At 62.1% G+C, this 25,065-nt stretch overlaps 2 protein-coding genes across 2 annotated transcripts in view; both read right to left on the bottom strand.

Moving 5' to 3' along the window:
- Positions 1-2,127, bottom strand: part of LOC115654062 (B-cell differentiation antigen CD72-like) — a 59,057-nt gene extending 56,930 nt beyond the window's left edge. The window contains exon 1 of the mRNA XM_030567997.1: positions 1,918-2,127. Within this exon, the coding sequence (XP_030423857.1) occupies positions 1,918-2,127 (210 nt within the window). The remainder of the gene's footprint in view (positions 1-1,917) is intronic.
- Positions 1,618-13,753, bottom strand: LOC115653513 (killer cell lectin-like receptor subfamily G member 1). The gene is made up of 6 exons (XM_030566881.1): positions 13,626-13,753; positions 12,232-12,345; positions 11,141-11,227; positions 10,577-10,725; positions 8,796-8,899; positions 1,618-2,596 (listed from the first exon to the last, which is right to left on the bottom strand). The coding sequence occupies exons 1-6, from the start codon at positions 13,699-13,701 to the stop codon at positions 2,395-2,397; spliced, it is 732 nt and encodes a 243-aa protein (XP_030422741.1). The 5' UTR covers positions 13,702-13,753; the 3' UTR covers positions 1,618-2,394.
- Between the last annotated feature and the right edge of the window lie 11,312 nt (positions 13,754-25,065).

A 25,065-nucleotide genomic window follows, 5' to 3' on the forward strand; every position in this document is an offset into this window, starting at 1 on the left:
GATGCACAATCATCTTTAGCCTTAAATGTGTGGATCTTCACACATAGTTTTTTAAATAAATCCTTCAAAAGACCTCCCTTATCTAAAATACACATTTTAATTACTATAGTTAAAAAAAAAAGTGCTTCCAAGTCTTCCTGTCCTTTCTGTCCATCCCTTCACCACCTCTCCCCCCACTCCCCACTGAAGAGAGCCCTTAAAGGGACAACAGTCCTTCTCTTCCAGATAGCTGGACAAAGAGTTCCCTTTCTTTACTTCTGACTATCCAATGAACTAGTTTTAAAAGAACCCTCCAGCAAAATCAGTACCTTAGTAAGACAAAATCCTTGTTATACCTAAAATCTTTGGAAACATATTTTTTTTAAAGTTGGTGAAATTTCATAACCATGTCTCTTGTTATGGAGATCACACAAAGTAAATTACTGTTCCCTTTTTCTAAAAGCAATGAACATTGTTATGAACACACTAAACCTCTCTGATTAATTTAAAAGAATGTCTTTGTTTCAGTGAGTTAAATATGTAGTAATCTGGAACGCTGGCTTAAGATTTGAGTACATTTAAAATATAAATTCAACTTAGAAATACTGATGAAGAAAATGTAAAACAGAGAAGAGCTGCATCATGTATTCCATTATATGTAATGTTGTATTCAGCAAGACAGCTGACTCCCCCTTGCTATGAAGTTTTTGCAAATAAATCTGACAAACTTCAGGGCATATCAAAAAACCTGTGACTGACATTTTTTATTCCCAAATTTTAGTGCTTTTAATTAGGTACTTTCTTCATGCCCATTCTGCATGAAGGAGAGTGCATGGAAGTCTCTGCGGGGAACTGTGACTCTCCGCCACCATGAGGCAGGCTGGGCATCTCATTATCCTTTGCTGTCAAGTCCCTCCTCCCCCTCCCCCACCAGCTGTGAGCTTGGGCTGCCATCCGGCATAGGGGCACCAGTTTAATAATACTGCCTAGGGCCCCATAAATCCTAAGGACAGCCCTGCTGCTGCCCATCACTGTTGCATCTAGGAGCCTTCTCCATCAAATCTAGAGCGACAGCGCAGTCCCTGGGGGGCTTCATGGAGCCTCTGGCACTCTTCCCTTTGGGGATAGAATCTGTGCTTGGGGCAGGGCCAGGGGTTGGGGGAGTGGGACTCAGCATTGCGAGAGTTTCTGATGTGGGGAAAGCCTTGTCACAGAGGAAGGTGTTGCAGAGTTCCCTAGAGAGGCTCCGACTCCAGATTCACTTGATCTCCGGAAGCTCATACCGCAGCCGGTCCCCTCACCCAGGCATGCTGGGTCCCAGCTCACGCGCTGTGCCCTGGTGTCACAGAGCGTGGGGGAGTCAGGGCCTGGCACCCCCGGCTTCCTGCGATTCACCGTGACTCTCAGCCAGTCAGTAACACAGAAGGTTTATTAGATGCCAGGAACACAGTCCCAAGCAGGGTTTGTAGGTACAGAACACAGGACCCCTCAGCCAGGTCCATCTTGGGGATAGGGAGCTTAGACCCCAACCTCAGATTTCCGTCCGATTCCCCAGCCAGCCCAAGACTGAAAAAAAACAACCCTTCCACCCATCTCACTCCCCCTGCCCCTGGCTCCCCCTCCAGCCTTTGTCCATTTTCCCAGGCAAAGGTGTCACCTGGCTCCTACCCCCCTCCTGGCTCAGGTTAGAGGCTCAGGTACCATCCTTCACCTAAAGTCACCCCTTGCTCTCCCATTCCCCATGCAGACAGTCCCAGCTAAACTAGACACGTTCCCTGGTCAATCCGCCCCACTCCCCACTGCGTCACACCTGGACCCTGCGGTCTGCATTGTCCCAGAGGAGTGCAGCTGTCAGGGGGCCAGAGAGTGACGTTCTGGCTCTGACGGAGCGGGGGATTGACCTGGTAATTGCTCTGACGGTTAGGGCCTGGGCAGTACCTGGGGCTGCTGGACGGAGTGGAGCATGGGCCTGACGGGCTCATGGGAGCCCCAACCCCGGGGCAGGCGACAGCCGCAGTCTGGGCCAGCAGGAACCTGGGCTGAGGCTGGGATGTGCCAGGAGCTGCTGCTGTTCGTGTGTCGATGCCGCGCCGTGCTCAGCCTTGCCCTGCGCTCCAGCCCGGGATCAGACACAGCCAGTGCTGTCATGGTCTAGTGCGGCAGAGCACACGCTGCAGGGCATGTCCTGGGCAGCTGGGACCGGGGGAGGCAGGAGTGTGGGGCCTCCGTTTGGGGGGGGTCTGGGCCTGGGCAGCAGGCTTCCTGGTGGGGGCCAGTCTGGGCAGGGGAGACAGTGCAGCAGGCTCCTGGGGGTGGGGGTGTATGGGTCACCAGGGTCCTGAGGGGAGGAGGACTGGGAGTAGAGGGGAGCAGGTCACCAGGGGCAGGGTCCCGGGGTTGGGCCCTTGGCCGCTCTCACTGGGGATCGATGCAGGTGTAGGTCGTGTTCCCCCACAGGAAAGTGGGAGGGGCAGAGCCGAGGCCCCACTGCAAGGTGAGGGCACTCTGCTCACAGATCCAGCGGCAGGCGTCTGTGCACAACCCGTCCGACAGCCCTCGGCCCGACACCCTCCCACAGGCCAGGTAGGAGGTGGTGGAGCGCGTCACAAGGAAGAGCCTGGGCAGAGAGAACACAACAGGCAGCGTCAGCGACTGCTCCATCAGGACCTATCCTGGGGCCTCCTTCACGGAGATCCCTGGGGGCAACACCTAACCCTCCACCCCACAGGGGCTCTGACAGACCTGGACTGGGGCCCCAGAAACCAGATGAGAACCATGTGATGTTATTGATATAATCTCCAGACTCCATTTTGCTGTAATTTTCCACAGTAAGGACAAAGAGGTTCTTACACCTGGAAAATACTATAAAAGGCTGAGGCCTCATCTCCACCTGATCTTTGGTCCTGCTTCTTACCTCTGGAGGGACTTTGCTACAAACTAAAGCTCTGGACAAAGGACTGAATGACCCATCCCAGTGGGGGATGTTCTCCAGAGACTTGATTTGAACCTGCAGTTTACTCCATCACCGCTACAAGCCTGAACTAAGAACTTTCCCATCACTGTATGGAATTGATTCCATTTAACCAATTCTAGCTCTCATCTCTATCTTTTTCCCTTTATGAATAAACCTTTAGATTTTAGAGTCTAAAGGATTGGCAACAGCGTGATTTGTGGGTAAGATCTGATGTGTATATTGACCTGGGTCTGGGGCTTGGTCCTTTGGGATCAGGAGAACCTTTTTTCTCTTATTGGGGTATTTGTTTTCATAACCATTCATCCCCAAGACGAGTGGCACTGGTGGTGATACTGGAAAGCTGGAGTGTCTAAGGGAATTGCTTGTGTGACTTGTGGTTAGCCAGTGGGGTGAGACCAAAGTCCTCTCTGTCTGGCTGGTTTGGTTTGCCTTAGAGATGGAAAAACCCCAGCCTGGGGCTGTGACTGCCCTGTTTGAGCAATTGGTCCTGAATTGGCACTCTCAGTTGGGTCCTGCCAGAACTGCACTGTCACAGTGGCGTAGTCGTGCTAGGATCCACAGAACCAGGTCAATTAAGCTTTGGCTCAGAACCCCGCGCTATCCAAATCTGAAATTTGGGATTGAAGTTTGGTTGGTTAAAGATCAGTGACCATGAGCCAGAAACCTACAGCAAAAGCAATGAAACTGCAAGCCCTGATGGACAGCCTGTGGTTTGAACATGAGCAAAAACTGGCAGAAATTTGAATGGAAGAGGAGCAGCCTTGGCCCAGCTGGAGAAAGAGGCTGCTGAGAGAAAGAAAGAAACTGCTAAGAGAGAAGAAAGAGCTTGTAAGGGGCGTCTGGAGCTGCTGCCTACTGAACAGGAGACTCACAAGATGCAGCAAGAAACTGCCAGACTCCAGCTCCAAGTCAAAGAAGCAAGGGAAGAAGAGCAGAAACTGTATCCTCCTGGAAGTCCAGTTTATAACTATGTTGACATGTGGTATTACTCTGGGCAGTTTTCTGTGTGTAACCAGTTTTGCTATGGCCAGGGAGAGGGGGAGTCTAACCTGGTGGGTAATAGCTGTTTGTCTGTGCAAGAAAGCAGTGTGTCTGTGAATGGAGTTTCTGAATGTCTGTCTGATGTCTCAGAAGTGAATCTGGAGTTAGATCAAGAGCAGAAAGATCTCATTGGGGAGGAAAATGTTTCTCAGGGTATGGCTACACTTGAAATTTGAAGTCTGAGTGTGGTTGGAGCGCCAGCGCAGGGAGAGAGCTCTCCCAGCGCTGCACATAAACCACATCCTCTACGGGTGGAGCTTGCAGCGCTGAGAGCCGCGCTCCCAGCGCTGCGGCACTGATTACACGGAGGCTTTACAGCGCTGTATCTTGCAGCGCTCAGGGGGATGTTTTTTCACACCCCTGAGCGCGAAAGTTGCAGCGCTGTAAAGTGCCAGTGTAGCCAAGGCCTCAGGAGCAGATTCAAGTAGATGATCAGGTTGAAGCCCTAACTGAGGAAGGAAAGGGTAGATTTGTGATGGGTGATGGATTGGTGGCTAGTACAGCTTGTAAAAGTGAACCTGGAATGGGTAACGGTGATTTGCTGGAAGTAGCTCAGGCCTTGGCTACACTGGCGCTTTACAGCGCTGCAACTTTCACGCTCAGGGGTGTGAAAAAACACCCCCCGAGTGGTGCAAGATACAGCGCTGTAAAGCGCCAGTGTAATCAGTGCCGCAGCGCTGGGAGCGCGGCTCCCAGCGCTGCAAGGTAAACCCCATCAGGATGTGGAGTACATGCAGAGCTGGGAGAGCGCTCTCCCAGCGCTGGCGCTGCCACCACACTCGCACTTCAAAGAGCTGCCACGGCAGCGCTTTGAAGTTTCAAGTGTAGCCATAGCCTTAGGGTTTGGCTACGCTTGCAGCTGTACAGCGCTGGGAGTTACAGCTGTCTTCATACAGCTGTGTAGGGACAGCACTGCAGTGTGGCCACATTTGCAGCATTTGCAGCGCTGTTGGGAGTTGCTGAACAGGCATTCTGGGATACTTCCGAATACCTCTGGAGGCCAATTACAGCACTTTTGGTGGCCACACTGGCGGAGCAGCACTGCATCACCAGTGCTGCAATCGCTACACCCCAGGCAGAGCAGGAGTACAGCCAGCGCTGCAGCCAGGGAGATGCAGCGCTGGATGTGCCTTGCAAGTATGGACGGTCAGTAACTTGCAGCGCTGTAAACCCACCACCAGCGCTGCAAACCTCCAGTGTAGCCAAGCCCTCAGTGTAGTGAAAAAAGCAGCAGTTTATCTGTTCGGAGTGGCAATGTGCCTGGTAGGGAAAGTTTGGAGGAGCCTAGGCAGCCTTGTGAGCCGATGGCTTTGTCTAGTCAGCAGTGTGGGAAGACAGGGATAGTGGAAAATGAGTGTCCCTATCCTTTACCTGTTTCCTGCGTGGAGAAGTGTGACAGCGAAGGGAATGTGCCTGTGTCTGTCAGGGGTATTGACTTGCCGATGGAGGGAGCTACCCCGGTCTCCAAGCAGTTGTCTGTGAACAGCCCTGTGTGCTGGGACAAGGGAAGTGAGATCCCAAGCTGTGTGCCTGGTGAAGGAGAATGTGTCTCCAGCTCTTCTGTGTCTGTGGAGTAGACAGAAGGTGCCTTTCAGCCTGTGATGGTTGAGAATAGTGCAGTTGCCTCAGAGTTGGTTGTGAACACAGCTAAAGCCCAGGAAGGGAATGGTCCTAAGTTCATGTCTGCTGGGGAGAATGGCACTGTGACTAGGTTGCATCCAGTTAGTGTCGTAGCAAAATCCCAGAGACAGACAATTCTGGTGCTTGTAGTTTGCCAGTTGTTAATGTGTGGCTGGAAAAGGGTGTAGCAACTCAGGGTATGGCTACACTTGAAACTTCAAAGCGCTGCCACGGGAGAGCTGCCGCGGCAGCGCTTTGAAGTGCGAGTGTGGTCGCGGCACCAGTGCTGGGGGAGAGCTCTCCCAGCGCTGCACGTACTCCACCTCCCCGTGGGGATTAGCTTCCAGCGCTGGGGCACTGTTTACACTGGTGCTTTGCAGCGCTGTAACTTGCTGCGCTCAGGGGGGTGTTTTTTCACACCCCTGAGCGAGAAACTTGCAGCGCTGTAAAGTGCCAGTGTAGCCAAGGCCTCTGTCTGCTCAGGGTGATACCCTAGCCAGGGCACAAGGAGAGCAAAAAGGTGATTTAATTGTGTTACCTACTGACAGTTTGACAAGTTGTAGCAAGAAGGAAAGGATTCCTGAACCTGTTCATGGCCAAGGACAGGAGAAGGCTTCTAGCCTGTTAGCTGGAAAGTCTGTACGTTTGCCTGAAAGGGGATTGTGTAGAAATCTGCCTGATGGGCCAGAGGTGATTCTGGATGTAAGGGAGACCCAGAAAGAGTCTGTGGGGGCTCAGAGAAGTGTTCCTTTAGAGCAAGCCCTAGGTGAAGAGGGTAAGGGCAGAAGTTCTGAGAGGGGTGAATTGCTGCTTAGAAAAGCTCATAGGGAAAGGAATCCTCCTGATAATCTGTGCAAGCAGTTTACTGCAACTGCAGGGTGTGAAAGTGAGTTAATCAAGGAAGGTTCAGTTCCTAGCAGCCAGAAATTTTCTGTTGTGAATGGATCCACTGACTTTCCTTTTGAAAGATCCAGTGTGGGGAGCTTTGAGAAGGTCTCAGATGGAGTAGAAGCTGTTAAGAAAGTTGAGCAGCCCTATAACCACGTGGCTGTGTGTGGCCAGCTTGTTGGGAGGACTATGGTGTTGGGACAGGACTGTCTCCATGCTGATTCTGGAGTGAGCAGTCTGTGCTTCAGGTTCTGAGGAGAAATATGGTTACTGGTGTTTCAGAGCAAAACAGTTTTATGGCCGAACACTTGAGGATGCAGGGGAAAGCAAACAGACTCTCACCCTCAGACTATTTGGATTTGTGTGGTATCTCTGTAAGACAAAGTCCAGCCTTGGAACTGGTAGCAGCTAAGAAATTAAAAGCTAGTGTTTGTTGATGCAAATTACCTGGCTGGCAGGGAGAAGAAAGACTTGCTAATAGCTGTTAGCACAGAGAGCCCACCCCATCAGCCAGTGACTTCTGTTAGGCAAAAGCAGATCCAATCCACTGTTGTTCAAACTGAGTTTTATCTTGAGTTTGTAAAGAGATTCAATCATGTTATTGAACATGACTTTGATAAACCATTTCTGTTATACACTGTTATGGTTTCTAATCCAACACTAGCTGTAGTGAGACAGACCCAAGGATGGGGGGCTCTTGGGATGCAGTCAGTGATGTTTGTGTCATTCCTTCCTGCATCAATTTTGCGTTGGGGGTGTGATGTTATTGATATAAACTGGGACCATATAGAACATGGTTGCAACCAAGGTCCTGTAGTGGCACCAAATCTTATGTAAAGGGGGTCATATCAGGTGTCTAAGACCAGGTTATGGGTTGCTGGTTATGACTATGCTGTCTGTGTGCATGTGTCATTTTCAGTTGAATTTACGAGCATTGGCTCTATACTGTCTGTATTTCAAATTTGTGCTGTGCTTCTGGGTGACACCCCAGACAAGTTGGTGTTAGCTCTGCCCAGCCTGCTTGATGGCCCATTAAGGACCATCAGCTACACAATTGACCCATTGAGAGGAGGCAGATACGCCTTGTGACTCAGCAGGGTGTGCAGGGACTGGCCCATGTGACTGCAAACTCCATTTTGCTGTAATTTTCCACAGTAAGAACAAAGAAGTGTTCTTACACCTGGAAAAGCCTATTTAAGGCTGATGCCTCATCTCCATCTTGTCTTCAATCCTGCTTCTTACCTCTGGAGGGACTTTGCTACAAACTGAAGCTCTACACAAAGGACTGAGGACCCATCCCAGTGGGGGATGTTCTCCAGAGACTTGATTTAAACTTGCAGTTTACTCCATCACTGCTACAAGCCTGAACTAAGAACTTTGCCATTACTGTATGGAATTGATTCCATTTAACCAATGCTAGCTCTCATCTCTATCTTTTTCCTTTTATGAATAAACCTTTAGATTTTAGATTCTAAAGGACTGGCAACAGCGTGATTTGTGGGTAAGATCTGATGTGTATATTGACCTGGGTCTGGGGCTTGGTCCTTTGGGATCGAGAGAACCATTTTCTCTTTTATTGGGGTGTTGGTTTTCATAACCATTCATCCCCAGGATGGGTGGCACTGGTGGTGACACTGGGAGACTGGAGTGTCTAAGGAAATTGCTTGTGTGACTTGTGGTTAGCCAGTGGGGTGAGACCAAAGTCCTCTTTGTCTGGCTGGTTTGGTTTGCCTTAAGAGGTGGAAAAACCCCAGCCTGGGGCTGTGACTGCCGTTTAAGCAATTGGTTCTGAATTGGCACTCTCAGTTGGGTCCCACCAGAAGCGCATCGTCACAAACCATGAGCCCATGGGCCCATGTAGCCTGGTCTCCTGGCTCTGCAACAGCCTGGCTGAGGCCATGGGCAAGGTGGGCACTGCCCCTCCTGGTGCCAGCTGTAGCATGGGGGCACCTGGGAGTGCAAACAAATCCGCCATGTTAGCGCAGTTCAGGCAGGACAGGATGTGAGGGGAGCCCCCAGGGATCAGCTACAGCCTGTTGGAGACCCTGCTCCTGGCCCCTCTCTGAGTGTGGAGGGGATGTGTGTGTGGGGCGGTGGCGGGAGCTCTCTGCAGCCTGCGTAGCAGGCAGGGAGGGTGGGGGAGCTGAGGAGAGCTGGCTGCGGGCAGCTCCTCTGCCTCGCAGGAGCATGTGGGAGCATCCCAGCACCCCAGGGTCTTGGAGGAGGCCTCAGGGGGCAGTTCTCTCGGCAGCCCTGGTAGGGGAGGGCGCTGGGGCCGAGGTCTGGGGCGCACCTGTTCAGTACGGAGCCGTCCACCCACTTCCAGTCAAGTCTGGCACGTTCCTTCTTCAGCCCAATGTGGAACATGTTGCTCTTGGACACGCGCTGCAGGAAGGCCTGCCACACAAGGAGCTGGTGAGTGTGAGCCGCAGCTCCATGTCACATGCATGCAGATACTCACACACGTGTGCACACGCACGCACACGCTGCGCTACGCAGCCCAAGCAGCTGCAGGCAGAGCAGTGTGGACGAGTGGACAGGCGCCATCCCAGGGGCAGCTGGCTCTCACTGGCAAGAGGTGTGGGCACTGCCTGCCTGCACAGAACAACCATCTGCCTGGTGAGCAGCTGTGGTCTTGGGCCCAAACCCAGCAGGCTGGGAGAACGCAGGGCTCTGTCTGCAGGGAAGGACGCCGGCCCTGCTGCCAGGAGCCACCATTGTTAGTAAGCTAGTGGCAACAATGGGGTTTGGGCAAATGCCCAGCGCCTCTGTGCTTCTCACGCCGCCTGCACTGGGCACGGCCGTCGGTGCCTTGACTGTGTGTCTGAACGGCACTTCTAGTGGCACCGTACCCCTGGTGCTCCGCTGGGCCAGCAGTGACTCCCACGGGCCAGCACCCTCCTCGGAGCGCCCCACACAGGGACCCCACTCGCCCGGTTTATACCGACACCCTCTTTTGGGCTGTGTTGTCTCCTGGCCAGAACTGGGACAGAACCAGACATAGGTTTTCCCGGTATCAGAATGCAGCCCTGACTGTGCAGGGAGAGCGCCTCCTGCTGAGCCCCCTGCAGTGCAGCACCCCCAACGCAGCCCTGACTGCGCAGGGAGAGCGCCTCCTGCTGGGCTCCCTGCAGCGCAGCACCCCCCCAACGCAGCCCTGACTGCGCAGGGAGAGCGCCTCCTGCTGGGCTCCCTGCAGCGCAGCACCCCCCCAACGCAGCCCTGACTGCGCAGGGAGAGCGCCTCCTGCTGGGCTCCCTGCAGCGCAGCACCCCCAACGCAGCCTTGACTGTACAGGGAGAGCGCCTACTGCTGAGCCCCCTGCAGTGCAGCACCCCCAACGCAGCCTTGACTATGCAGGGAGAGCGCCTCCTGCTGGGCTCCCTGCAGCGCAGCACCCCCCAACGCAGCCCTGACTACGCAGGGAGAGCGCATCCTGCAGGGCCCCCTGAAGCGCAGCACCCCCCAACGCAGCCCTGACTGTGCAAGGAGAGCGCCTCCTGCTGGGGCCCCTGCAGCGCAGCACCCCCCAACACAGCCTTGACTGCACAGGGAGAGCGCCTCCTGCTGAGCACCCTGCAGCGCAGCACCCTCAACGCAGCCCTGACTGTGCAGGGAGAGCGCCTCCTGCTGGCCCCCCTGCAGCGCAGCACCCCCCACGCAGCCCTGACTGTGCAGGGAGAGCGCCTCCTGCTGGGCCTGCTCTGCTCGCTGTGGCATGTGAGTGTTCCCTGGAGATCTCCCATCACCCCGCGTGGAAAGGACGCCCCCTCTGTCTACATGCTGGAATTACACTGGCAAAGGCAAAATCCTCTGTGCCGGAGTGACCAATGAAATCTGCCAACAACCGGCCAGCCCAGTGCCAGACCCCTCCTCCCTGCACTAGGCCTTGCCCCGGAGAGTGTGGGGCAGGGGCCTGTACTCCCTTTGCCGGCTCCTCCAGCATTCAGCACCATGGCCGGGGAGGGGAGGGTGGCTGGGTGCAAGGCCAGGAGCAGGTCTGGGCTGCGTGGGCAGCGCCCCAGTCCATGGCCCCACGGTGCAGCTGGCCTGGCCCTCACGCCGAGCACTCACCAGCGTGGCATTGGCTCTGATGGTGACGAGCTGGGCGCCGCGGGAGCAACAATCCTCTTTGCTCTTGGCCCAGTCCCTCTTGGCCGAAGAAAAGTAATAGCGCTTCCCAGCATCCTCGAGCCAGCCGGCTGGGCAGAACCGGCACCGCCCTGTATGGAGAGAACCAGGGAGCCCAGCCCACACTACGGCAGGGCCAGTCAGAGCAGGAGGGAGCTCCAGACCTGCCTGCCCCAGCCCTGGGGCGCGTACTGCTCTGCCTCGGCCACGGAGGGGCCCACCCCAAGGGGGTCCTAGGGTGAGCCAGGGGGTCTCCCAGCACTCTGGCTCCCAGGCCGTTCAGGGCTTGGTGCTGCTTCCTGCCCAGGAGGTGGTGGGCAGCGAGGCAGAGCTGGGGGCGAGGGGGCGTGCAGGAGTGTTAGACACGAGGCCTAGATTGTGGGTGCCCACAGCCAGTGGGGAAGGACTCTGGGCTCCCCACTCCTACAGGGCTGGGAGTCGGGCTGACTCTGGGGGACGGCGAGACCCTCCCCAAGTCTTTCCCAGGACCCTGCCCCCCTCGCGTACCTGCCAGGAATCTCTCCTGCTGCTGCAGCCTGTGTTCGAGGCTCTCCTCCATGCTCCTCAGCTTCGGGGCACAGCTCCCCACTCGCCCTAAAGTTGCAGACTATGAACACAGGAATTGCCAGCCTGGCTCGGCCCAGGGACCCCTCTAGCCTGGCTGCCTGGCTCTGGCACTGCCCAGCACCCGCTGTGTCAGGGGACAGGACAGGGAGTTACCCCATCCTGCCAGTTAGGCCTGGGCTCAGGCCCTGCGGTCACAGGGATTACATCCCATCTCAAAGCTCGTCTCCTCTCTGCTGGAGCGCTGGGCGCCCGCGTTAGCCACGCAATGTTTAACCCTCATTTGGTTCCTGCTGAGCTTTTGGGCTCAGTGTGTCATGGGGCAGAGAGTTCCCCAGGTACACGTCAAAGGTGTTTCCTTGTCTGTTTCAGGTTTGTTGCCTCAGACTCCCTGGCAGAGCCCTTGCCCCTGTGTTATGAGCCAGGGAGAAGAGAAGTTCCTAGTGTCCCATCCCTACCCGGCAGGTTAGTCTGGGCCCCTTTGTCCTTCTCAGGCCTCTCCTCCGTATCCCGCACAGGCTCAGCCTTTCAGCTCTTCTGAGGGCAAGCTGGCCAGGCGGTGACTGGTCTCTATTGCTAGTCTCTGAACACCCTCTGACCGCGCAGTGCCAGCATCCCAGGGGCTGGCGGGCGGCCCGCTGAGCTGTACGATGGCACTGGAGAATTCTCCAGCCAGGGCCTTTTGCAGTGGATGTTTTGCAGACGCAGGTTTGGTGGAGGAGTTCGAGTGACTCCTTTCTCTGGGCACAACTTTGCATTGGTTGTATTGAATTTCATCTGCCACCCTGCAGCCCAGGCAGCAGCTGGTGAGAGCGCCCCTAGATGTGCTGGGAGGGGTAAGGGGGGGCTGCAGCTCCCCCTCTTGAGGGGCTGAGGGAGGAGGCCAGAAGCTGGCTATGCCATGCAGCTGCTTTGTGGCTACTTGCCCTGGGCTAGTCCTCTGGGACCCTCTGGTCCTGGCTCCGAGCAGGATCCTGACCCCCCTGGGCCATGTGGGGCAGGTACTGCAGTGCCTGGCCGCTGCCCATACTCACGGTGCTGGTGCAGGTGCAGGCCCAGGCCGAGCAGCGCTGCCAGGAGCAGGATGCACAGGAGAGCCAGGCCGAGAGCCACCTGCCGCCAGGATGACGAGGGAAGCTGCTGCGGGGCTAAAGGAGAAAGAGTCCGGCTGGGTCACCGCTGGGGGGAGCTCTGGACAGCAGGGTCCCCCAGGTAGCAACTAGAGGAGCTTTCGGGAGGCCTCAGCATGGTGGGTTCCCCCTGGGTCCCAGCACACGGATTGCCAGTGGGGGGGGGGGCGGATCCCTGGGCAGGGACTCAGCATGATGGGTTCCCCCTGGGTCCCAGCACATGGATTGCCAGTGGGGGTGGGGGGGAGATCCCTTGGGGGGAACTCAGCATGATGGGTTCCCCCGGGTTCCAGCACACGGATTACTGCGGTGGGGGAGATGCCTGGGGGGGGACTCAGCATGGTGAATTCCCCCTGGGTCCCAGCACACGGATTGCTGGTGGTGGGGGCGGATCCCTGGGCAGGGACTCAGCATGATGGGTTCCCCGTGGGTCCCAGCACACGGATTGCCAGTGGGGGTGGGGGGGGAGATCCCTTGGGGGGAACTCAGCATGGTGGGTTCCCCCGGGTTCCAGCACATGGATTGCTGGGGTGGGGGAGATGCCTGGGGGGGGACTCAGCATGGTGGTTTCCCCGTGGGTCCCAGCACACTGATTGCTGGTGGGGGAGATCCCTGGGGGGGACTCAGCATGGTGGGTTCCCCCTGGGTCCCAGCACACTGATTGCTGGTGGGGGAGATCCCTGGGGGGGACTCAGCACGGTGGTTTCCCCGTGGGTCCCAGCACACTGATTGCTGGTGGGGGAGATCCCTGGGGGGGACTCAGCACGGTGGGTTCCCCCTGGGTCCCAGCACACGGATTGTTGGGGGCGGGGAGATGCCTGGGGGGCTGAGTGTGGCAGGGTCAGGCTGGGGGAGGACTGCCCGCCCAGGCTGCCCTGTCAGGGAATCCCCTTTGGTTGAGTCTCTGCTATAGGGTGTTTTGCCCCTTCCCTCGCTCTGGCTGCCCGCCCAGCAGGGAGCTCACAGCTTCCCAGGCGTCAGGGCCCCGGCCCTGGGAGAAGCACTTCAGCACCCTCACCGCTGCAGCCTGGGGAAGGCCAGGCAGGGAGAGGGGCTGGAGCTCACCCAGGGCCACAGAGCTGGGAACAGAAGTCAGATCCGCAGCGCCTTGGCCCCTGCTCCGAGACCTCCCAAGAGCAGCAGGTCTCACGGGCAGGGTGGCTGTGTCTCCAGAGTGAGGGTCCCTTGGCTGTGACCCCAGCTTTAATGACCCCCCCAGTGCCTCCCTGTCCCCTTCCCAAGCCGCCAGCACCTTTGTCGCAGGCCTAGCCCTCTGAGAGGCGGGAGGGGTCCATTACCTGCTGTCGGGGCAGGTGGGGGGAAGGAGATGTCGGCGTACACGACCCCCTCTGCCATCTCCTGGGCTGCAGCCATGCTCCCTGCCACTGGGACGGCAGCACCCCCGCCCCCGCGCAGCCTGGCGTGGTGTGAAATGGAAAGTATCACTGCACGTTTCCGTCCCCTCCGTCCCCAGAGACGCCAGCTGGGCCGGCAAGTGCAGGCGGGGGCGGCAGCCAGCTCAGCACAGCCCTAGCAGCTCTCCCGGGGGGCAGTCCCAGCGGAGACCTGCCCAGCCGGGGAGACAGGGACTCCCACAGAGCACGGGCACAGGGCACAGGGCACCGGCTAGGCTGGCCACGCTGGGCTCCAGCTGCTCTGTCATGTGCCCCACACAGAGCTGCCCCAAAGGCGCCAGAGCCCCCCTGCCGGTGCCTGGCTGCTCTGTGATGCGGCACACACCCGCCGGGCCCTGGTTTCCCCGTCATGGCTGGCGGCTCATGCATGGAGCACATGACAGTGGCCTTGCGAGGACAGACAGATGTGTCGTGGGCGGCTTTCCTGCCCCCGGCCACCACTGCCACAGGCTTCATGCTCAGGGGCCCCTCAACGTGCCCGGGACCGAGGGGAACAGGGCCAGGGCAGGAGAAAGTGAGCAGGGAGCTGGCTGCTGGCCTGCCCATCAGGGCTATGTGCCCAGCCCTGGCAAGGGGAGCCCGGCTCAGCCCTGCCCATCAGGGCCCTGTGCCCGGCCCTGGCGAGGGGAGCCCGGCTCAGCCCTGCCCATCAGGGCCCTGTGCCCAGCCCTGGCGAGGGGAGCCCGGCTCAGCTCTGCCCTGCCCATTGGGGCACTGTGCCCGGCCCTGACGAGGGGAGCCCGGCTCAGCTCTGCCCATCGGGGCTCTGTGCCCGGCCCTGGTGAGGGGAGCCCGGCTCAGCTCTGCCCATCGGGGCTCTGTGCCCGGCCCTGGCGAGGGGAGCCTGGCTCAGCCCTGCCCATCAGGGCTCTGTGCCCGGCCCTGGCGAGGGGAGCCCGGCTCAGCTCTGCCCATCAGGGCCCTGTGCCCGGCCCTGGCAAGGGGAGCCCAGCTCAGCTTTGCCCTGCCCATTGGGGCCCTGTGCCCGTCCCTGGCGAGGGGAGCCCGGCTCAGCCCTGCCCATCAGGGCCCTGTGCCCAGCCCTGGCGAGGGGAGCCCGGCTCAGCCCTGCCCATCAGGGCCCTGTGCCCGGCCCTGGCGAGGGGAGCCCGGCTCAGCCCTGCCCATCAGGACCCTGTGCCCAGCCCTGGCGAGGGGAGCCCGGCTCAGCTCTGCCCTGCCCATTGGGGCACTGTGCCCGGACCTGGCGAGGGGAGCCCGGATCAGCTCTGCCCATCGGGGCTCTGTGCCCGGCCCTGGTGAGGGGAGCCCGGCTCAGCTCTGCCCATCAGGGCCCTGTGCCCGGCCCTGGCGAGGGGAGCCCGGCTCAGCTCTGCCCTGCCCATTGGGGCCCTGTGCCTGTCCCTGGCGAGGGGAGCCCGGCTCAGCTCTGCCCATCAGGGCCCTGTGCCCGGCCCTGGCAAGGGGAGCCCAGCTCAGCCCTGCCCATCAGGGCCCTGTGCCCGGCCCTGGTGAGGGGAGCCCGGCTCAGCTCTGCCCTGCCCGTTGGGGCACTCTGCCCGGCCCTGGCGAGGGGAGCCCGGCTCAGCCGTGCCCATCAGGGCTATGTGCCCGGCCCTGGCGAGGGGAGCCCGGCTCAGCCCTACCCATCAGAGCCCTGTGCCCAGCCCTGGTGAGGGGAGCCCGGCTCAGCTCTGCCCTGCCCATCAGGGTCCTGTGCCCGGCCCTGGCGAGGGGAGCCCGGCTCAGCTCTGCCCATCAGGGCCCTGTGCCCGGCCCTGGCGAGGGGAGCCCGGCTCACCCCTGCCCATCAGGGCCCTGTGCCCGGCCCTGGCGAGGAGAGCCCGGCTCAGCTCTGCCCATCGGGGCTCTGTGCCCGGCCCTGGCGAGGGGAGCCCGGCTCAGCTCTGCCCATCAGGGCCCTGTGCCCAGCCCTGGCGAGGGGAGCCCGGCTCAGCTCTGCCCATCAGGGCCCTGTGCCCGGCCCTGGCAAGGGGAGCCCAGCTCAGCTTTGCCCTGCCCATTGGAGCCCTGTGCCCGTCCCTGGCGAGGGGAGCCCGGCTCAGCCCTGCCCATCAGGGCCCTGTGCCCGGCCCTGGTGAGGGGAGCCCGGCTCAGCTCTGCCCATTGGGGCCCTGTGCCTGTCCCTGGCGAGGGGAGCCCGGCTCAGCTCTGCCCATCAGGGCCCTGTGCCCGGCCCTGGCAAGGGGAGCCCAGCTCAGCTTTGCCCTGCCCATTGGGGCCCTGTGCCCGTCCCTGGCGAGGGGAGCCCGGCTCAGCCCTGCCCATCAGGGCCCTGTCCCCGGCCCTGGTGAGGGGAGCCCGGCTCAGCTCTGCCCTGCCCGTTGGGGCACTCTGCCCGGCCCTGGCGAGGGGAGCCCGGCTCAGCCCTGCCCATCAGGGCCCTGTGCCCGGCACTGGCGAGGGGAGCCCGGCTCAGCTCTGCCCATCAGGGCCCTGTGCCCAGCCCTGGCGAGGGGAGCCCGGCTCAGCCCTGCCCATCAGGGCTCTGTGCCCGGCACTGGCGAGGGGAGCCCGGCTCAGCCCTGCCCATTGGGGCACTGTGCCCAGCCCTGGCGAGGGGAGCCCGGCTCAGCCCTGCCCATCAGGGCCCTGTGCCCAGCCCTGGCGAGGGGAGCCCGGCTCAGTTCTGCCCTGCCCATCAGGGCCCTGTGCCCGGCCCTGGCGAGGGGAGCCCGGCTCAGCTCTGCCCATTGGGGCCCTGTGCCCGGCCCTGGCAAGGGGAGCCCAGCTCAGCTTTGCCCTGCCCATTGGGGCCCTGTGCCCGGCCCTGGTGAGGGGAGCCCGGCTCAGCCCTGCCCATCAGGGCCCTGTGCCCGGCCCTGGCGAGGGGAGCCTGGCTCAGCCCTGCCCATCAGGGTCCTGTGCCCGGCCCTGGCGAGGGGAGCCCGGCTCAGCTCTAACCATCAGGGCCCTGTGCCCGGCCCTGGCGAGGGGAGCCCGGCTCAGCCCTGCCCATCAGGGCCCTGTGCCCGGCCCTGGCGAGGGGAGCCCGGCTCAGCTCTGCCCATCGAGGCTCTGTGCCCAGCCCTGGCGAGGGGAGCCCGGCTCAGCTCTGCCCATCAGGGCCCTGTGCCCGGCCCTGGCGAGGGGAGCCCGGCTCAGCTCTGCCCATCAGGGCCCTGTGCCCGGCCCTGGCGAGGGGAGCCCGACTCAGCTCTGCCCTGCCCGTTGGGGCACTCTGCCCGGCCCTGGCGAGGGGAGCCCGGCTCAGCCGTGCCCATCAGGGCTATGTGCCCGGCCCTGGCGAGGGGAGCCCGGCTCAGCCCTACCCATCAGAGCCCTGTGCCCAGCCCTGGTGAGGGGAGCCCGGCTCAGCTCTGCCCTGCCCATCAGGGTCCTGTGCCCGGCCCTGGCGAGGGGAGCCCGGCTCAGCTCTGCCCATCGGGGCCCTGTGCCCGGCCCTGGCGAGGGGAGCCCGGCTCAGCCCTGCCCATCAGGGCCCTGTGCCCGGCCCTGGCGAGGGGAGCCCGGCTCAGCTCTGCCCATCGGGGCTCTGTGCCCGGCCCTGGCGAGGGGAGCCCGGCTCAGCTCTGCCCATTGGGGCACTGTGCCCAGCCCTGGCGAGGGGAGCCCGGCTCAGCTCTGCCCTGCCCATTGGGGCCCTGTGCCTGTCCCTGGCGAGGGGAGCCCGGCTCAGCTCTGCCCATCAGGGCCCTGTGCCCGGCCCTGGCAAGGGGAGCCCAGCTCAGCTTTGCCCTGCCCATTGGGGCCCTGTGCCCGTCCCTGGCGAGGGGAGCCCGGCTCAGCTCTGCCCTGCCCATTGGGGCCCTGTGCCTGTCCCTGGCGAGGGGAGCCCGGCTCAGCTCTGCCCATCAGGGCCCAGTGCCCGGCCCTGGCAAGGGGAGCCCAGCTCAGCTTTGCCCTGCCCATCAGGGCCCTGTGCCCGGCCCTGGTGAGGGGAGCCCGGCTCAGCTCTGCCCTGCCCGTTGGGGCACTCTGCCCGGCCCTGGCGAGGGGAGCCCGGCTCAGCCCTGCCCATCAGGGCCCTGTGCCCGGCACTGGCGAGGAGAGCCTGGCTCAGCCCTGCCCATCAGGGCCCTGTGCCCAGCCCTGGCGAGGGGAGCCCGGCTCAGCTCTGCCCATCAGGGCCCTGTGCCCAGCCCTGGCGAGGGGAGCCCGGCTCAGCCCTGCCCATTGGGGCACTGTGCCCAGCCCTGGCGAGGGGAGCCCGGCTCAGCCCTGCCCATCGGGGCCCTGTGCCCAGCCCTGGCGAGGGGAGCCCGGCTCAGCCCTGCCCATTAGGGCCCTGGGCCCAGCCCTGGCGAGGGGAGCCCGGCTCATTTCTGCCCTGCCCATCAGGGCCCTGTGCCCGGCCCTGGCGAGGGGTGCCCAGCTCAGCTCTGCCCATTGGGGCCCTGTGCCTGTCCCTGGAGAGGGGAGCCCGGCTCAGCTCTGCCCATCAGAGCCCTGTGCCCGGCCCTGGTGAGGGGAGCCCGGCTCAGCCCTGCCCATCAGGGCCCTGTGCCCGGCCCTGGCGAGGGGAGCCCAGCTCAGCTCTGCCCATCGGGGCCCTGTGCCCGGCCCTGGCGAGGGGAGCCCGGCTCAGCTCTGCCCTGCCCATTGGGGCCCTGTGCCTGTCCCTGGCGAGGGTAGCTCGGCTCAGCTCTGCCCATCAGGGCCCTGTGCCCGGCCCTGGCAAGGGGAGCCCAGCTCAGCTTTGCCCTGCCCATTGGGGCCCTGTGCCCGTCCCTGGCGAGGGGAGCCCGGCTCAGCCCTGCCCATCAGGGCCCTGTGCCCGGCCCTGGTGAGGGGAGCCCGGCTCAGCTCTGCCCTGCCCGTTGGGGCACTCTGCCCGGCCCTGGCGAGGGGAGCCCGGCTCAGCCGTGCCCATCAGGTCTATGTGCCCGGCCCTGGCGAGGGGAGCCCTGCTCAGCCCTGCCCATCAGGGCCCTGTGCCCAGCCCTGGCGAGGGGAGCCCGGCTCAGCTCTGCCCTGCCCATTGGGGCCCTGTGCCCAGCCCTGGCGAGGGGAGCCCGGCTCAGCCCTGCCCTGCCCATTGGGGCTCTGTGCCCAGCCCTGGCGAGGGGAGCCCGGCTCAGCCCTGCCCTGCCCATTGGGGCTCTGTGCCCGGCCCTGGCGAGGGGAGCCCGGCTCAGCTCTGCCCATCGGGGCCCTGTGCCCGGCCCTGGCGAGGGGAGCCCGGCTCAGCTCTGCCCATCAGGGCCCTGTGCCCGGCCCTGGCGAGGGGAGCCCGGCTCAGCCTTGCCCTGCCCATTGGGGCCCTGTGCCCGGCCCTGACGAGGGGAACCTGGCTCAGCTCTGCCCTGCCCATTGGGGCTCTGTGCCCGGCCCGGCCCTGGCAAGGGAGCCCCGGCGTGGCCCTGCCCCCACGGGCAGGTCCCGAAGTGCCCGTCCCAGGTGTCTCGCTGTGGTCCAGCGTCTCTGCTGCTCCGTGGCCCGTGACCTGTGGTTGGAACAAAGGCTGAGGCTGTGTCTGAACCAGACACCGGGGCCCGGGGCAGAGGGAGCCTGACTGCAACTGCCACCCCCAGGGAAACCCTGTGTAAACAACCCCCCCTGCCCCCCCGGAGCCTGTGCGGGGCCCAGCTACAGCCTTGACCCCCCCCAGGGCCTGTGCGGGGCCCAGCTACAGCCTTTACCGCCCCCCCGGGGCCTGCGCGGGGCCCAGCTACAGCCTTTACCGCCCCCCCGGGGCCTGCGTGGGGCCCAGCTACAGCCTTGACCCCCCCCGGGGCCTGTGCGGGGCCCAGCTACAGCCTTTACCCCCCCCCGGGGCCTGCGCGGGGCCCAGCTACAGCCTTTACCGCCCCCCCCCCCGGGGCCTGTGCGGGGCCCAGCTACAGCCTTGACCCCCCCCAGGGCCTGTGCGGGGCCCAGCTACAGCCTTGACCCCCCCCAGGGCCTGTGCGGGGCCCAGCTACAGCCATTACCCCCCCCCCGGGGCCTGTGCGGGGCCCAGCTACAGCCTTTACCCCCCCCGGGGCCTGTGCGGGGCCCAGCTACAGCCTTGACCCCCCCCAGGTCCTGTGCGGGGCCCAGCTACAGCCTTTACCCCCCCCCCGGGGCCTGTGCGGGGCCCAGCTACAGCCTTTACCACCCCCCCGGGCCTGCGCGGGGCCCAGCTACAGCCTTTACCCCCCCCCCGGGGCCTGTGCGGGGCCCAGCTACAGCCTTTACCCCCCCCCGGGGCCTGTGCGGGGCCCAGCTACAGCCTTGACCCCCCCCGGGGCCTGCGCGGGGCCCAGCTACAGCCTTTACCCCCCCCCCGGGGCCTGCGCGGGGCCCAGCTACAGCCTTTACCCCCCCCGCGGCCTGTGTGGGGCCCAGCTACAGCCTTTACCCCCCCGGGGCCTGTGCGGGACCCAGCTACAGCCTTGACCCCCCCCCGGGGCCTGTGCGGGGCCCAGCTACAGCCTTGACCCCCCCCCGGGGCCTGTGCGGGGCCCAGCTACAGCCTTGACCCCCCCCGGGGCCTGTGCGGGGCCCAGCTACAGCCTTGACCCCCCCCCCGGGGCCTGTGCGGGGCCCAGCTACAGCCTTGACCCCCCCCGGGGCCTGTGCGGGGCCCAGCTACAGCCTTTACCCCACCCTCCCCGGGGCCTGTGTGGGGCCTAGCTACAGCCTTTACCCCCCCCCGGGGCCTGTGCGGGACCCAGCTACAGCCTTTACCCCCCCCCCGGGGCCTGTTGCGGGGCCCAGCTACAGCCTTTACCCCCCCCCCCCCCCCGCGGCCTGTGCGGGGCCTAGCTACAGCCTTTACCCCCCCCCGGGGCCTGTGCGGGGCCCAGCTACAGCCTTTACCCCCCCCCCCCCCCCCCCGCGGCCTGTGCAGGGCCCAGCTACAGCCTTTACCCCCCGCCCCCGGGGCCTGTGCGGGGCCCAGCTACAGCCTTTACCCCCCCCCCGGGGCCTGTGCGGGGCCCAGCTACAGCCTTGACCCCCCCCCGGGGCCTGTGCGGGGCCCAGCTACAGCCTTGGACCCCCCCCCCCCGGGGCCTGTGAGGGGCCCAGCTACAGCCCTGACCCCCCTTACCACCCCAGGCCTGTACGGGGCCCAGCTACAGCCCTTACTTCCCCCCAGCCTACCCTCACCCTCACCCCGGGCCTGGGGGGCCCCAGCTACAGAGGGTGATCATACATCCCTTTTGGCCAGGATAGTCTCTTTTTTAAGCCCCGTCCCGGCCGTCCCAAATGTTTTGGCAGAAGTGTGTATTTGATCAGTTGGGAAGAGTAAAGGGGCAAATGCTCCCTTGTGTTAAAAAAGTGGGGTGCAGAGGAACATGCAGGGGGTGAGTGGCAATGCCAGCCCCCTTCTCTGAGCTCCCACTGCAGAGGGCCAGAAGTGCATTGCAGAGACCCACTGCCTCCAAGTACCCACCCAAGAACTGGCTTCAGAGAAGGGAAAAGATTGTTGCCCTAGAGACCAGATCCCTCCGCTCTCCCTGCTTCACTTTATCATCCATCCCCATATACACCCACCTCCCTGTCCATCCAGCCATCCCCACATCCATCCATCTATCGATCCAGCCAGCCGCCTCGCCATCCCCACAGCTCTACGTCCCCCCAGACACAGCTCTCAGTTCATCCAGCCACCCCCAGATCCATCCACCCCCCCGACACAGCTACCAGTTCATCCAGCCATCCCCACATCCATCCATCCCCCGACACAGCTACCAGTTCATCCAGCCATCCCCACATCCATCCACCCCCCGACACAGCTACCAGTTCATCCAGCCATCCCCACATCCATCCACCCCCCGACACAGCTACCAGTTCATCCAGCCATCCCCACATCCATCCACCCCCCGACACAGCTACCAGTTCATCCAGCCATCCCCACATCCATCCATCCCCCCGACACAGCTACCAGTTCATCCAGCCATCCCCACATCCATCCATCTATCGATCCAGCCAGCCGCCTCGCCATCCCCACAGCTCTACGTCCCCCCAGACACAGCTCTCAGTTCATCCAGCCATCCCCACATCCATCCGTCCCCCCGACACAGCTACCAGTTCATCCAGCCATCCCCACATCCATCCGTCCCCCCGACACAGCTCTCAGTTCATCCAGCCATCCCCACATCCATCCGTCCCCCCGACACAGCTACCAGTTCATCCAGCCATCCCCACATCCATCCGTCCCCCCGACACAGCTACCAGTTCATCCAGCCATCCCCACATCCATCCGTCCCCCCGACACAGCTGCCAGTTCATCCAGCCATCCCCACATCCATCCACCCCCCCGACACAGCTACCAGTTCATCCAGCCATCCCCACATCCATCCACCCCCCCGACACAGCTACCAGTTCATCCAGCCATCCCCACATCCATCCGTCCCCCCGACACAGCTACCAGTTCATCCAGCCATCCCCACATCCATCCACCCCCCCCGACACAGCTGCCAGTTCATCCAGCCATCCCCACATCCATCCACCCCCCCGACACAGCTCTCAGTTCATCCAGCCATCCCCACATCCATCCGTCCCCCCGACACAGCTACCAGTTCATCCAGCCATCCCCACATCCATCCACCCCCCCGACACAGCTACCAGTTCATCCAGCCACCCCCACATCCATCCACCCCGACACAGCTCTCAGTTCATCCAGCCATCCCCACATCCATCCACCCCCCCGACACAGCTACCAGTTCATCCAGCCATCCCCACATCCATCCGTCCCCCCGACACAGCTACCAGTTCATCCAGCCATCCCCACATCCATCCGTCCCCCGACACAGCTGCCAGTTCATCCAGCCATCCCCACATCCATCCACCCCCCCGACACAGCTACCAGTTCATCCAGCCATCCCCACATCCATCCGTCCCCCCGACACAGCTACCAGTTCATCCAGCCATCCCCACATCCATCCACCCCCCCGACACAGCTGCCAGTTCATCCAGCCATCCCCACATCCATCCACCCCCCCGACACAGCTCTCAGTTCATCCAGCCATCCCCACATCCATCCGTCCCCCGACACAGCTACCAGTTCATCCAGCCATCCCCACATCCATCCACCCCCCCGACACAGCTACCAGTTCATCCAGCCATCCCCACATCCATCCATCCCCCCGACACAGCTACCAGTTCATCCAGCCATCCCCACATCCATCCGTCCCCCCGACACAGCTACCAGTTCATCCAGCCATCCCCACATCCATCCGTCCCCCCGACACAGCTGCCAGTTCATCCAGCCATCCCCACATCCATCCACCCCCCCGACACAGCTACCAGTTCATCCAGCCATCCCCACATCCATCCGTCCCCCCGACACAGCTACCAGTTCATCCAGCCATCCCCACATCCATCCACCCCCCCGACACAGCTACCAGTTCATCCAGCCATCCCCACATCCATCCACCCCCCCCGACACAGCTACCAGTTCATCCAGCCATCCCCACATCCATCCACCCCCCCGACACAGCTCTCAGTTCATCCAGCCATCCCCACATCCATCCACCCCCCCGACACAGCTACCAGTTCATCCAGCCATCCCCACATCCATCCATCTATCGATCCAGCCAGCCGCCTCGCCATCCCCACAGCTCTACGTCCCCCCAAACACAGCTCTCAGTTCATCCAGCCATCCCCACATCCATCCGTCCCCCCGACACAGCTACCAGTTCATCCAGCCACCCCCAGATCCAGCCACCCCCCGACACAGCTACCAGTTCATCCAGCCATCCCCACATCCATCCACCCCCCCGACACAGCTACCAGTTCATCCAGCCATCCCCACATCCATCCATCCCCCCGACACAGCTACCAGTTCATCCAGCCATCCCCACATCCATCCACCCCCCCCGACACAGCTACCAGTTCATCCATCCATCCCCACATCCATCCCCCCCCCCCGACACAGCTACCAGTTCATCCATCCATCCCCACATCCATCCATCTATCGATCCAGCCAGCCGCCTCGCCATCCCCACAGCTCTCAGTTCATCCAGCCATCCCCACATCCATCCGTCCCCCCGACACAGCTACCAGTTCATCCAGCCATCCCCACATCCATCCGTCCCCCCAACACAGCTACCAGTTCATCCAGCCATCCCCACATCCAGCCATCCCCCCGAAACAGCTCTCAGTTCATCCAGCCACCCCCACATCCATCCACCCCCCCGACACAGCTACCAGTTCATCCAGCCATCCCCACATGCATCCATTCCCCCGACACAGCTACCAGTTCATCCAGCCATCCCCACATCCAGCAATCCCCCCGGACACAGCTACCAGTTCATCCAGCCATCCCCACATCCATCCATCCCCCCGACACAGCTACCAGTTCATCCAGCCATCCCCACATCCATCCACCCCCCTGACACAGCCACCAGTTCATCCAGCCATCCCCACATCCATCCACCCCCCCCGACACAGCTACCAGTTCATCCAGCCATCCCCACATCCATCCACCCCCCCCGACACAGCCACCAGTTCATCCAGCCATCCCCACATCCATCCACCCCCCCGACACAGCTACCAGTTCATCCAGCCATCCCCACATCCATCCACTCCCCCGACACAGCTACCAGTTCATCCAGCCATCCCCACATTCATCCACCCCCCGACACAGCTACCAGTTCATCCAGCCACCCCCACATCCATCCATCCCCCCGACACAGCTACCAGTTCATCCAGCCATCCCCACATCCATCCATCCCCCGACACAGCTACCAGTTCATCCAGCCATCCCCACATCCATCCGTCCCCCCGACACAGCTACCAGTTCATCCAGCTATCCCCACATCCATCCGTCCCCCGACACAGCTACCAGTTCATCCAACCATCCCCACATCCATCCACCCCCCCGACACAGCTACCAGTTCATCCAGCCATCCCCACATCCATCCATCCCCCCGACACAGCTACCAGTTCATCCAGCCATCCCCACATCCAGCCATCCCCCAGACACAGCTCTCAGTTCATCCAGCCATCCCCACATCCATCCATCCCCCAGACACAGCTACCAGTTCATCCATCCATCCCCACATCCATCCATCCCCCCGACACAGCTACCAGTTCATCCACCCATCCCCACATCCATCCATCCCCCCGACACAGCTACCAGTTCATCCAGCCATCCCCACATCCATCCACCCCCCCGACGCAGCTACCAGTTCATCCAACCATCCCCACATCCAGCCATCCCCCAGACACAGCTACCAGTTCATCCAGCCATCCCCACATCCATCCACCCCCCGACACAGCTACCAGTTCATCCAGCCATCCCCACATCCATCCATCCCCCCGACACAGCTACCAGTTCATCCAGCCATCCCCACATCCATCCACCCCCCCGACACAGCTACCAGTTCATCGAACCATCCCCACATCCATCCATCCCCCTGACACAGCTACCAGTTCATCCAGCCATCCC

Source organism: Gopherus evgoodei, chromosome 6, assembly GCF_007399415.2.
Source record: "Gopherus evgoodei ecotype Sinaloan lineage chromosome 6, rGopEvg1_v1.p, whole genome shotgun sequence".
Taxonomy (NCBI): Eukaryota; Metazoa; Chordata; order Testudines; family Testudinidae; genus Gopherus; species Gopherus evgoodei.

Bases quoted from the DNA above. Each gene is read 5' to 3' on its own strand.
- LOC115653513 (XM_030566881.1), bottom strand. From the start codon at position 13,701: ATGGCTGCAGCCCAGGAGATGGCAGAGGGGGTCGTGTACGCCGACATC. The intron at 10,726-11,140 runs GTACGCGAGGGG...CTCTCCATACAG, and splicing joins GCAGGAGAGATTCCTGGCAG to GGCGGTGCCGGTTCTGCCCA. The intron at 8,900-10,576 runs GTGAGTGCTCGG...CTTGTGTGGCAG, and splicing joins TCAGAGCCAATGCCACGCTG to GCCTTCCTGCAGCGCGTGTC.